Source organism: Phaseolus vulgaris, chromosome 2 (genome assembly GCF_051622355.1).
Source record: "Phaseolus vulgaris cultivar YP4 chromosome 2, ASM5162235v1, whole genome shotgun sequence".
In the NCBI taxonomy this organism is placed as follows: domain Eukaryota; kingdom Viridiplantae; phylum Streptophyta; class Magnoliopsida; order Fabales; family Fabaceae; genus Phaseolus; species Phaseolus vulgaris.
The window spans coordinates 38018819-38031202 of record NC_143499.1 but is presented as its reverse complement, the minus strand read 5'-3'; the positions used below and the strand labels follow the sequence as shown (position 1 = coordinate 38031202).

At 28.6% G+C, this 12384-nt stretch overlaps 1 protein-coding gene across 1 annotated transcript; it reads left to right on the top strand.

Annotated features, from left to right (window-relative positions):
- The first annotated feature begins 5668 nt into the window (after nucleotides 1-5668).
- LOC137811838 (uncharacterized) lies at nucleotides 5669-10385 on the top strand. Its single transcript, XM_068613694.2, has 5 exons — nucleotides 5669-7732; nucleotides 7820-7982; nucleotides 8800-8963; nucleotides 9449-9707; nucleotides 9988-10385. The coding sequence occupies exons 1-5, from the start codon at nucleotides 6117-6119 to the stop codon at nucleotides 10093-10095; spliced, it is 2310 nt and encodes a 769-aa protein (XP_068469795.1). The 5' UTR covers nucleotides 5669-6116; the 3' UTR covers nucleotides 10096-10385.
- The last annotated feature ends 1999 nt before the right edge of the window (nucleotides 10386-12384 follow it).

Genomic DNA, 12384 nt, shown 5'->3' with positions numbered 1-12384 from the left:
CACTACATAACCATTTTTTCTCAACATTACTTATATTTAAAAAATATACAACTAATCTATAAAAAAAATGTATAGCTCTTAAGAGTTCTCAAATCAATTTCTCCTATCATCACTATTATCAACATCAATTATTTTAATAAATCAAGTTAACTTCCTTTGTCTTAGAACAAATTAATTATGATATTTATATATAAGAAATATAAACATAACATTATGAATTGTGATATTTATATATGGAAATTTAAAATATAGTTTGTGAGTTTGTGATTTATCATTTATAAACATTTTAAGCTAATGGGCTCACTTAGGCGAGTAAAACCTAAAAAGGTCCAATGTTACTGGAGCAATCTCGCTTGAGCGAGATCTATTGGTGGCGTCTTGACTTTTTGCGAGTTTGGGGCAGCTTTTGCGATGTTGGTGCATTCCAACTTTCCCTTTTTAGCTTTGTATATTTTTCTTTTGCCCAATTATCTTTGTTCTTCCCTAAATCTTGAAATTAACATAGATTTTGGAATAAATCGTTCTTATTTAAATTAAAATCACAAAATATGTAAAAAGGTATAACTTGATACATTAGAGATTATTTTATTAATTAATACCCACATATATTTTAATATGAAATATTATTGAAAATTGACACTTGTCATTAATGCATGAGGTTGATTTTTTTTTTATATATTTCACTCAAGAGAATGATTATTTGCTCAAACAAAATAGAGTTCAAACTCAATATTTCCTCTCAACCTTATTTTTGCTCAAATGAAGAAATTTTTGCTCAAGCGAAAAATAAAGTTGAAATTCAACCTTTGCTCTCGATCCTACTTTTGCTCAAACAAAAAAAACTTTTGCTCAAACAATCACTCCCCTTTTGTCTCTTTAATTGATTGAATGTGAATATTAAATATAAATGTAATTAATATATTTATTTGACTTGTGGTTTTGTCTAAATGAACTATGTATGGAAATGGTTGTTGAGATTGATAAGAATTATATGAATTTGAGATTACAAATATGGGATAATTTTTGAATCACTGTTTGATTTGTTGTGTTAGGAAAAAAATATCTTGTAATAGAGTTTTCTAACTTCATTGATAGTCTAAATCACATAAATTAAGACATAAGATTATGAGAATCTGAAGGGGAGCTTATTGTATAGTCAGAACACCATACAATTGAGGTTTGTGTATACCTAAACTTACCCCGATCCATACAATCGAGGTTTGTGTATACTTGTAGCTAAAAATGGATCATATGTTAATATCTAATAGTGAATGTTTAATACGAGTCTTTCAGAAGACGTATGTAGATATTCCTTGGTGAATATCCTTCTATGTATAGACTTGTGTGGTCTATATGGTTATGCATGTTTATGTTTGATGAAATTGAGTTGGTTATGAATTGCTGGTTAAAATGTTTCCTTTTATATAGATTTGTCTCGTGTTGAAAAATTATTTCAATAACTTATCCTTATACGTGTTGTTTTTGTAGTGAACTGTTATGACTATACATGAGATGCAAATATAGGTTTTGAAGCTATATTTGGAAGAAACTAAGGAATAATATAAGTTATCTTGTTGAAAAAAATAAATATATGTACATATATTTTGTTATGTTTCATGTTTTTTTTAAAAACTAAATGTTTTGTACATGCCATTTGTTGGGTTTATAGTAAAGTGGGTAGTTTTGTGTAATGTTACAAACAAAAGTATGTGTAAACATGTACTTTAAACCCACATTGATCCACACATAGTCAAAAATACATACCGGAGGTGCTAAAATGAGTCTAATGTTAAATCTCTAGTGGAGAATGATTAACAGAGATCTTTCAGTAGAAAGAGTTAAAGTGGATGTTTGAGAAAAAATTATGAGAGTTTGTGAGTGTGATGTGATGACTCTGAGAAAATTTTAATTTTTTTTAAAGGTGTAAATTGTTATTTTACAAATTTACCATTGTTTATAAAAAAATTAATAATGAAATGAGTTATTTTTGTTTGAAAATAAACAACTTTCACATATTCGAAGATTTAAAAATTATAATTAGAAAATAAACATATATTAAATGTAAATAGGTATAATTTAAAAATTATAATTAGAAAAAAATATGTATTCAATAAATTAAAAAAAATAGAACTTTAAGTAATTTATTAAAATATTAAAATTGTAATATAAAATTGAAAAAAAAAATCAGATCTTATAGAAATAAAAAATTATTATTTTTAATATTAAAAATCATGTAGTAATGAAAAATAAAAATACTACAACAACAAAAATATAATGCAATTAACTATAGAAAAAAAATTCATAGTAAATTATTATCAAATAAATTAGAACTCATAAAGATAATAATTATACACAAAAATATATTAATATAAATACAACAAAAAATTAAATAAAACCAGAACATCAAGTAATTTTTAAAATATTAAACATATAATATAAAATTATAAAAAAAATCACATCTTATATAAATAAAAAATACTAGTTTTTAATATTAAAAAATTTACAACAATAAAAAATAAAAAATACTACAAACAATATAATCAAATAAATGAGGATAATTTTGAAATTTTTAAAAAAATAACACATGTTGACTTGTTTTTTTCTCTACATCTCTTTATTCTACAATTTTACAAAAAGATATTTACCATTCACACCTATATCATCTCCTTCTCCTTCCCATAAAATTATGAATTTAGATGAAAAGGAAAATGCATTTATAAGTTATTGTTAATAACCAAATGCAATTTTCTCTCCGCTTGTTGTGTTAACAAGATATTTGGTTTTATGTTATGTTGGTTAAGATTATTTACTGAAAAAAAAAAATATTATGAAACATTCTTACCTTTTAAATTTTTTTTAAGTACTGCATTGATATAGTTTTAATTCCAATGCCTAAGAGTACCGACAATTCCATTCGTAAGAATGTGAAAAGTTATTTTTTAACTTCTTATAACTTTAACTTTATTTTAAAATTTCAAAAACCTAAAAGTTAACGAAATATATTTTAAACACGTGTAAGAATTGCATAGAATACGGTTACAACATCCTTTATTGTTGTAATTCCCGAGAAGAACGTGTAGTTGAAACAAAAACTTCCCACTGACATCGGTTGAATTAATCACAATTTCCCTAATTCCCCTTTTATTTTGGAGAATAACACTCACAACCAATTTATGTTCCGATTTTTATTAGTTACTCTTATTATTAAAAAAATATTCTCATTTAAAAAATATTTAAAATTATTTTTGTTAGAAGATATTTTATCAGTTGTCTCTAACTTAACATATTTTTAGAAATTATTCTCATTTTAATTAAGTTATATATTATATATATTAATTATTAATTCCATATATTAAATATTCAGTTTTATTTGTTAAAATTTGTTTATTTCAAAATGTTTAAGAATAATACTTGTTGTAACATTTTTATTGTTGATTTATATATTTAATTGTGTCCTTGTATCTACAATTTTTTTGATTTAATTTTCATATTAAACTCAATTTTATGTTTATTCAAATTTTTTAAACTTTTTTCTTAAATTTAGAAATCTTATTTTCATATGGAGGTGTTGTTTACATACAAAAAATAAGAAAATAATTGTGTAATTTTTTTTATAGCTATTTTACTAATCTAAACTTTAACTCAAATATTCCTTACAAAATTACACAAACTTTACTTTCATATGTTTAATATTAAATATCATTTTTTTAAAAATAAACATAAAATTATTATATTTTAAAGTTAATTACCTGAGTTCAATTGTTTTGTATAAATTATCTTTTTAATTATTACAATTTTGTACATTTAAATTAAAATTGAAGAGATTATTAATCTAAATAAAATAAATTCACAATTAATATTTTATTTTAAAAATTAAATAATTAAAATATCATTTTTTACAAAAAAAATTATGAAAGATTATTAATTTTTTTTAACTAACTTTAATACTATTATATATAATATATTTAAAATAAGTTAATATAATATAGTATAAATAATAAATATAATATAACATAATATGGGATTGATTTTTTACTAAGTTCTTAATGTATCATGTATATAATCAAGTAATAATATATATATATATATATATATTAATTTTAAAAAATACGAGAGAAATGAAAATTATACATTTAGATTGTGAAACATAAGTAACTGGTAAACAGATGTAAAATAGAGATATGTTTTAATTTATTTTATTTCATTCATATTATATATTCACAATAAATATATAGTTATTTTTGTTGGATTAGTTGAATTTAAATACCCTTAATATTTATATTTCTCATACTAATTAAATGTATCACTTTTATATTTATTCTAACAAAATTGATTAATTTCTTCTTCTTCTTATTTTAATTAGTTTGTGGTTAAAAAATATAAGAGTCCTTTCATAAATTACTTATTTTATACTAGTCTAATTAAACATTTTAGAAAATAAAAAAAAATTCACTTTTAAATCCATTTTTATTAGTTAAACATATGAAATATTTTTATATTAAAAAAATAATGAATTATTTTTAGATGATAAAACATATGTAGAATTTGTTTTGAAATTGAAGGATCAAATTCATTTATATGAAAATGACTTTGCTTAAGTTTGATAAAAATTTCTGAAGTATTTTTTTTTTCAAAAATAAACTAATCCAAGACTTCTTATGTAAAATTATTTGACTATAAGTGTTTAATATAAACTCACTCAAAAAAAAAAATATTTTTAGGCATAACAATATGGCTTATTTAAATAAATATTACTATTACTTATTATTATCATATGATTTTTACAATATATTGAAAGTAACAGTTATTAATTTAAAATAATTAGTCTTTTACTATAGTTTGAGAGATATCCTTAATATTTTTTTTATTTAAATAATAATTGTGCTAATATAAATAAAGTTTCTACTTTGTAAGCTTTGTTAAATGATAAGATTATGTGCTATTATAAAGAAGTTAAACTCCACTATTAAGTTCAAACTTAAATATTTTTACTCTTTCTATATACCTTAACTAGTAATGATTTTGATTTTGACAATTTAAAATTTGTTCTACATTTGTTTCATTGACTTATTAGTTTAAGAACCTGTTTAGGAATACAATACAATATACTTGTTTAAAATGCTAAATGAAAAAACAGGATTTTGGGTACAATGCTATAAACTTGGTTTGAACTCATAATTAAGGTTTTTTAACATCTGATTTTTTTTGGTAAATGATTATATGAAATTTAAAAATATTAATATTTTAATTTAAAATAATTTGATATTCACCTAAAAAAGTTTTTCTCGTATATTTTTAGCATATATTGGCGTTCCCTCAACTATTTTTCTTTAATAAAATATTATCTTTAGTTTAATAATTCATAAAAATTATTTTAATTTTTTTAAAGGAGTTTTTCTCTTAAAGAATATTAACATAGAGAATAGTATATATTTTTGTTGATTTTCGGAGAAAGAAACATATTAACAAATTATTTCTATGATGCATAAATTATCATGATATATTAAAAGGATTTAATAGTTGTTTGGTGCAAAAATAATAATAAAAAATTTGAAATGATATTTAAATATGGTAAAAAATGATCGATAATTTGTGATATTTATACTATAAATAAATATATTCCAATTAAATATTCGCTCTATATAAATATAGAAAGCCCGTAGCGTCTGTTCTTGCTTCAGCTTTAATGGCCTGTGAGACTACGCTGAGTGTGTACGCCTACGGTTCCCAGTGACCGCATGTAAATCTTCAATATTTGCATGCTTCACCAACTCCTCTCAGACAATACCCATTACCCAAATAATATGATTTTCTCAAAATGCAAATGCAAATGCAATCCCAATTCTCTTCATAATAATAAAGGACCTAACTTTTTCAGTTTTTCCAACCACAGCCCAACCCAGATGACCCAAGACTCGTAATTTCTTATGGGATTGTGTTTTTCACTCTCTTTTAATCGGTATCTGAAATGGGTTTTCTGATTCATGGACTCTTTTGATTGCTGTGCGTGAGTTTGGTTTCTTCTTGTTTTTTGTTCTGTTTTTTTGTTGGCTTTTCTTTTTGTTGTGTTCTGTCAGTGGTTGTTGGTGTGTGAAAGCATTGAGATAGGGAAAGAGATGTTGGAGAACGTGAAGGACGACGGGGGGCTTGAGGAGCTTGAGATGCTGCTGAATGAGATCCCTCAGGCAACATCAAACAATCTTTACCACGGGAAATCACATGATGTTCATCATGGTGATGATCATCATAATCATGGTTCTTTGGTGTCTAATGGAATGTGTGGTGTGTGTGATGATGACCCATTTAGTCAGATTCAGTATCCTTGTGTCTCGTCTCCTGTGAGTGGTTTTTCTCTGCAATCTGATGGCTCTTCCTCTAGCTTGTTCTCTTCTGGCCATGCTTTGTCTGACACTGGATCACCAACCCCTCCTCCATTGGAGGATCTTAAATCCACCATGCCTTCCGGAGGTTCTTCTTCTTACCCTAATAACCGTTTCACCACACCTGATTCAACTGTTTTCAATATTGCCAATGGAGGTTTGGTTGATGAATTTGGCCTGTGTGCCAATTTAAGTAAAATGTACATCAGCAACCAACAAGAGAGACCTTGTGATTTCAAGCAGCCTTCAATGTCCATGAATAGGCCACTATTTCCTGAATGTTCCTTCACTGGAAATGGTCCAACCAATGTTCACACACAAGGGGCACATTGCAGTTTAAGAAAAGGTTCTTTGGATTGTTTTGGGGTTCAACCCCCTCTTCCTTGGAGTCCTGTAAATCATGATGGTGAAATGAATATGGCGATGTCCGGTTTGCCCCGGGACTATAGAATGCCTAATTTATTTGGATCAAGACAGTGTGCTGAAAGGACTGAGACAATGCTCTCTCAATTAAATGACTTCAGTGGTTCATTGGAGTCTCCGTGTCATCATACACGGCAGCTTATGAATAACTACTATTGTGGAGGAAGTCGAAGCCAGCCACCAGAGTACACTTCTTCTTTGAGCAGAAATCCAGTGGTTGATTCGTTACTTTATGCTCAGAACAATGGAATGCATCTAACTGAGGAAGCAGGCATGTCAAGATGGCCTAGCTCTTCTCGGTGTGTTAATGTAAGACCTTATTTGGGTGTTCAAGATTTACTGCAGTATAGCCGTTCTGTGCCTAATAATCCAAGAGCTGTGCCTCTATCAAATGCTAGAATCCCACAAGGAAATATAGATGCAATTGCAAGTGAGGGGAGCTTCATCATACAAGGTGAAGGTGTAAATTATGTTGCTGGCAGAGGTTCGGATTCTTCCATGTATCATAGTAGGTCTGCACTACGAGGCACTGGCTTTGATAGGCATTATAAGAGATCAGAGCTAGGCATGCCTTACCAGGTTGTAGGAAATTTTGACAATCCTAGGGGTGCCAGGATAGGTTGCTCCTTTCCTTTGGTGCCCAAATACAGTTCTGTAGCTGAAGCTCAGGGTTATATATATTTAATGGCTAAAGATCAGCATGGCTGTAGGTTCTTGCAGAAAATGTTTGACGAGGGTACACCGGAAGATGTTCAAGTGATATTTAACGAGATCATTGATCATGTAGTGGAACTTATGGTGAATCCTTTTGGAAATTACCTTATGCAGAAGTTATTAGATGTATGCAATGAAGAACAGAGGATGCAAATCCTACTAATCCTTACTGAAGAACCTGGCCAGCTTGTCAGAATCTCTTTAAACACTCATGGGTAATGGCACAACTTGCAACTACTTAAATATGATATGGTTGTGTTATATTGAATTTGACTTGATTTCTTTACCTTTTCTTTTATCAGCACTCGTGTGGTTCAGAAACTAATTGAGTCTCTCAGAACAAGGCAGCAAATTTCATTAGCTGTTTCAGCTCTTGAACCAGGATTCTTGGCTCTCATCAAAGATCTAAATGGAAACCATGTGGTTCAGCGCTGTTTGCTTTGTTTGAGCAATGAAGATAACAAGGCACGATTTCTATCTTTCTCATTAAAGCATTATATATTGGATAGTAATATTGTACATGATATTGTTATCAGTGAACAGAAATATGTATGCTTATCTCACTCTCTTGTTTCTGTTTTATAAACATTTTAGTCGGTGATAATTGATCATTTCATGTGAAATAGAATTTCCTTGTTTTCTTACATATTCATTTCATTCTGAAAATTCTTCTTCCTTAACATGCAACCCTTTTTAATCTGATAACAATATTGGTACTTTAAAAAATGGCACATATAAATGTTTGAACTTTTTGTGCCGTGGACTAGACTTCTTAAATGTGCTAAAAGTTTCATCTCCAAGACTAATAATGAATATGAATTTATATAAATGTCATGTGTTGCTCTAAGATTCCAATTCTGTTTCAAAGAAAAAAGTTGTATTGATTCATTATGTATAAAAACACCACTCTAACGACTAATGCTTAGGTCAGAAGAAACATTGCTTGTGAAGGGTTTTGAATTTAAGGGTTGGAGAAAATCCTATTACAAATTTTATAAGAATTAGAAAACTAGAGTTCTAAGGACATTTACTTCCATTGTGAAATTAACATCAAGTAGAGCAATATTAGAATAGGATCAAAAGAAACAAGCTTGTAATGATCTGGATTCTGGAATAAAGGGCTTGTGAACTATAATTGAAATGCTGTCCATTTTGGCGTTGAAAATTTGATTTTTGTTCTTGACTTGAACCATGACTGAAGTGTGATGAAACGCAGAATAAATTTGCAAATTGATGTCTGGTTGCATAAGTAAACATTTACTCTGTTTTTTGCATTCTGCAGTTCATTTTTGTTGCTGCTGCAAAGTATTGTGTTGACATTGCAACTCACCAACATGGATGTTGTGTTCTGCAAAGATGCATTGGCCATTCGAGCGGGGAGTACCGAGAAAAACTGATTGAAGAAATATGTGCTAATGCACTTCTGCTAGCTCAAGATCAATACGGGTAACTATTGGAAGCATTATAGCTTATAGAGCACGAAATTCCTTTGATTGGTTCATCTTCTTCTAGTTAGAATATGCACTTCCCATCCCACAAACATGCCTCTTTTTCTTCCGGAAGTGAGATTCATAGTTGTAGCCAAGTGTCATTGACATTTTGTATAAAAAGTTTATCCCATTTTCATGAGGCCAAGATTAATGAGGACTGGAAAATATGGCGGTCAGACAGTACCTGTTGTTCTACATTATCTTCTTTCACATATGACCATTCCTTGCGCTAGGACTGGAAAAAGTGAATAGTACACTAGGAAACAAGATTGTTAATAACTACTGGATCAATTTTACATTTGTTATCAGTTTTAACATCTCAGGAATTTGTTAAATCAGATGGTAGTACAAAGCACTCAAACAACTGTGAGCCTTTTTCTCTATTGACTCTGAATTCATTTTTCTACCCTTTCATCACTCTGTTCTTTATGCCTGCTGCAGAAATTATGTTGTTCAATTTATCTTGGACTTAAAGATTCCATCTGCCACCACATTTATAAGGTCGCAATTTGAAGCCAACTATGTGCACCTGTCAAGGCAGAAGTTTGGTAGTCACGTGATTGAAAAATGTCTTGCTGTATTCAATGATGAAAATCGATCAAGAGTCATTCTGGAGCTGTTGTCCACTCCTCACTTTGAACACTTGCTTCAAGATCCACATGCAAACTATGTTGTTCAATCAGCACTTCGACATTCTGAGGTTTGTAACATTACCACCTTAGTTTCTTTATCCTCTTTGAAAAGCCAGTGACAGAAAAATAATCAGTGCAAACTCCTGTCATAATTTATCACTGGCCAAAATCTATACCATCTACAAATATGTTGTAATACTACTGTTTTAGATCAGTAAATAGTGCGTATAATTTTTATACTTATATTATAGCAGTTTAAGAGCTTCATTTCATCACTGAGTTTTGATCCTGATCTAGTGGATTTTTTTTTGTTTCTTCTTCTCTCTTTGCCTTTTCCTTGTAAACTAGGGCCGTGTGCACAATGTACTGGTTGAAGCAATTGAGTCCCACAAAGCCATTTCTCGAAACAGCCCGTATTCCAAGAAGATTTTCTCGCAGAAGTTTTTGAAGAAATGATGTACATTCTCCCCTTGTGCAAGAAGTGTTCTTGTTGTTTAGGTCTGCCACAACAGTTTATGTATGTTTTGGATGGTTATTTAACTGTAAGTTGAAATGCTGATAACCATACAAAGGAGTTAAGGTCTCTGTTTATAAGTGTTTGTCCATCTGCTCAGCTAATTATGGAAAAAAGGGGAAGAGAAAAACAGAAGAGCAGAAATTTTGCTCACGTTTTAGATCTTTTGCATGTACTATTTTCTTGTATTTCAACTTATTGGGTAATATTATGATGTTAATTATGCTACTCTCACTCTGTGGGAATGTATGGTGTATATAACTAGATTTCTGCTTTTGTTGTGTAATGAAAAATGCTATCAAACCACTCTTTAAGATACTGTTTTGAACACACCTTTTTACTATTGGCTGAATCATAGTTTTCAATAAATACCAACTAATAATGGTGTGTATTAAAAGTGTATGACAAAAATGTCTTAGTAGCAATTCTCATTGCATATTTGTTCATGATTTTTAAATCTCATGTCTTAGGTAGGTTCTTCCACATGGAGGCTGAATTTGGCATTTTGGCCCCTCTAAAATGCATTCACCACCTTAAAACCAAAGTAGTATAGAACAATAATAGGTTATTACTAAATAAACGATTAAAATTGTTATTATATGTATATAATCACATAAGAATTTATTAAATTCTCAACCGTTTCCTAAAACAATCTTTTTTAAAGGACAGAGTAGGGTGGCTTTTCGGCTAAAATTTAAGGAACCTACCTAAACCTTTTAATGAAACAACATTAGGAGGAATGAAAAAGTTTTAATTTATTATTAAAATTAATGGACTAATAGTTCTACCATAACCTCATGGGACATGGAAATACATTTAGTTTCTAAATTTAATCCTTCCTTCATTCTCACATATGAGCCACAAAAATATACTAAACATAACTACTTGCGGATATTCAAGGTCGCTCTACTCGTTAACCCAAGAACATTCAAAACTTATATTTCAAAAAAACAAAAATTATGCATTTATTTGCAAACTTTACTTCTCTTGTTTTTCATCACTCATGAATATTTTTATAATTGTTCTCTTAGAAGGTGGAAAATAGTTCAACAAGTTCTGCAATGAGTAAAATCTTTGTGTTAGAGAATTCTTTTAAGATAAACTCTCATTTAATATATCTGATTAGGGAATGAATGAAGATTTATCTGCCGAACATCTTTTAATATTCAAGTCAATAAAAACTTGACAATAATATATTATTATTATTATTATTATTATGAGTAAACATAATTGCTTAAATGAGTATTCTAGTTGGTTAATACTTATATTTAAAGAATTTTGAGTATTAAATAATACTAAAATACAAAAAATATATTTGTAAACAATGATTATTAAAAATGTTTGCTCGTATTTAATAATAATAATAATAATAATAATAATAATAATAATAATAATAATAATAATAATAATAATAATAATAATAATGATGATGAGGACGAGGAGGAGAAATCCAAAAACATTCAATAATTTTAGCTGATTTTTGCTTGAACGATAATCTGATCATTTAAGCAAAATTTGGCTTGAATTGATTCTCTTTATACCGGACTATTTTTGTTTGAGTTAATTTTATTGTCACGTTTTTGTTTGAGCAAAAAAGGCTTTACTTGAGCAAATTGCATTGGTTGGGACATTTCAACACCGTCATACTTTCTCTTAGCAAAAATAGGCTCGAGGCAAACCTTCCCATGGAGGAAACCTCAATTTTCTCCCTAACAAACAAGTTTACCATCCCATCATATCATCAAAAACAACCAAACAATGACTTATACATCGAAAACAATATAGAATTAAGGTTTCAAACAAACATAATATAATCATTACCATCATTACATACTATGCGTCCTAGTTATTATCCTTGAATGTTAACTTCCCTAACATGGATTATGTTGTCTCCTTTTCTCAAACAAGAATAATACGAACCAAATCTTAGTTCTCATTTATCTCAGAATCTTAGGTAGCATTACCTCATAAACATAATCCAATTAGAAAAATCCTCAAAAAATAGAAACTCCTAAGAATAAATAGACTTAGACTTACTTGTTCACAAATATGGTCGGGTAGAGTCCATCCTCCCTTTATCAACTTTTTGTTACTTATTCCAAATTTAAAAACTGATAAAGTTTCAATCTATTTGCCTTAGTGAGAACTCATAGAGAATGTTAGTAGAAAGATAAAAGTTTTGTGAATAAATGAATAAATCTAAAATCAACTCACAATAGACTTAGACCTCT

What these genes read in the sequence shown, in the direction of transcription:
- LOC137811838 (XM_068613694.2), top strand. Translation starts at nt 6,117, where the DNA reads ATGTTGGAGAACGTGAAGGACGACGGGGGGCTTGAGGAGCTTGAGATG. An exon ending in TGAGCAATGAAGATAACAAG is followed by an intron (nt 7,983 to 8,799) that starts GCACGATTTCTA and finishes TGCATTCTGCAG; the next exon opens with TTCATTTTTGTTGCTGCTGC. An exon ending in CTAGCTCAAGATCAATACGG is followed by an intron (nt 8,964 to 9,448) that starts GTAACTATTGGA and finishes TGCCTGCTGCAG; the next exon opens with AAATTATGTTGTTCAATTTA.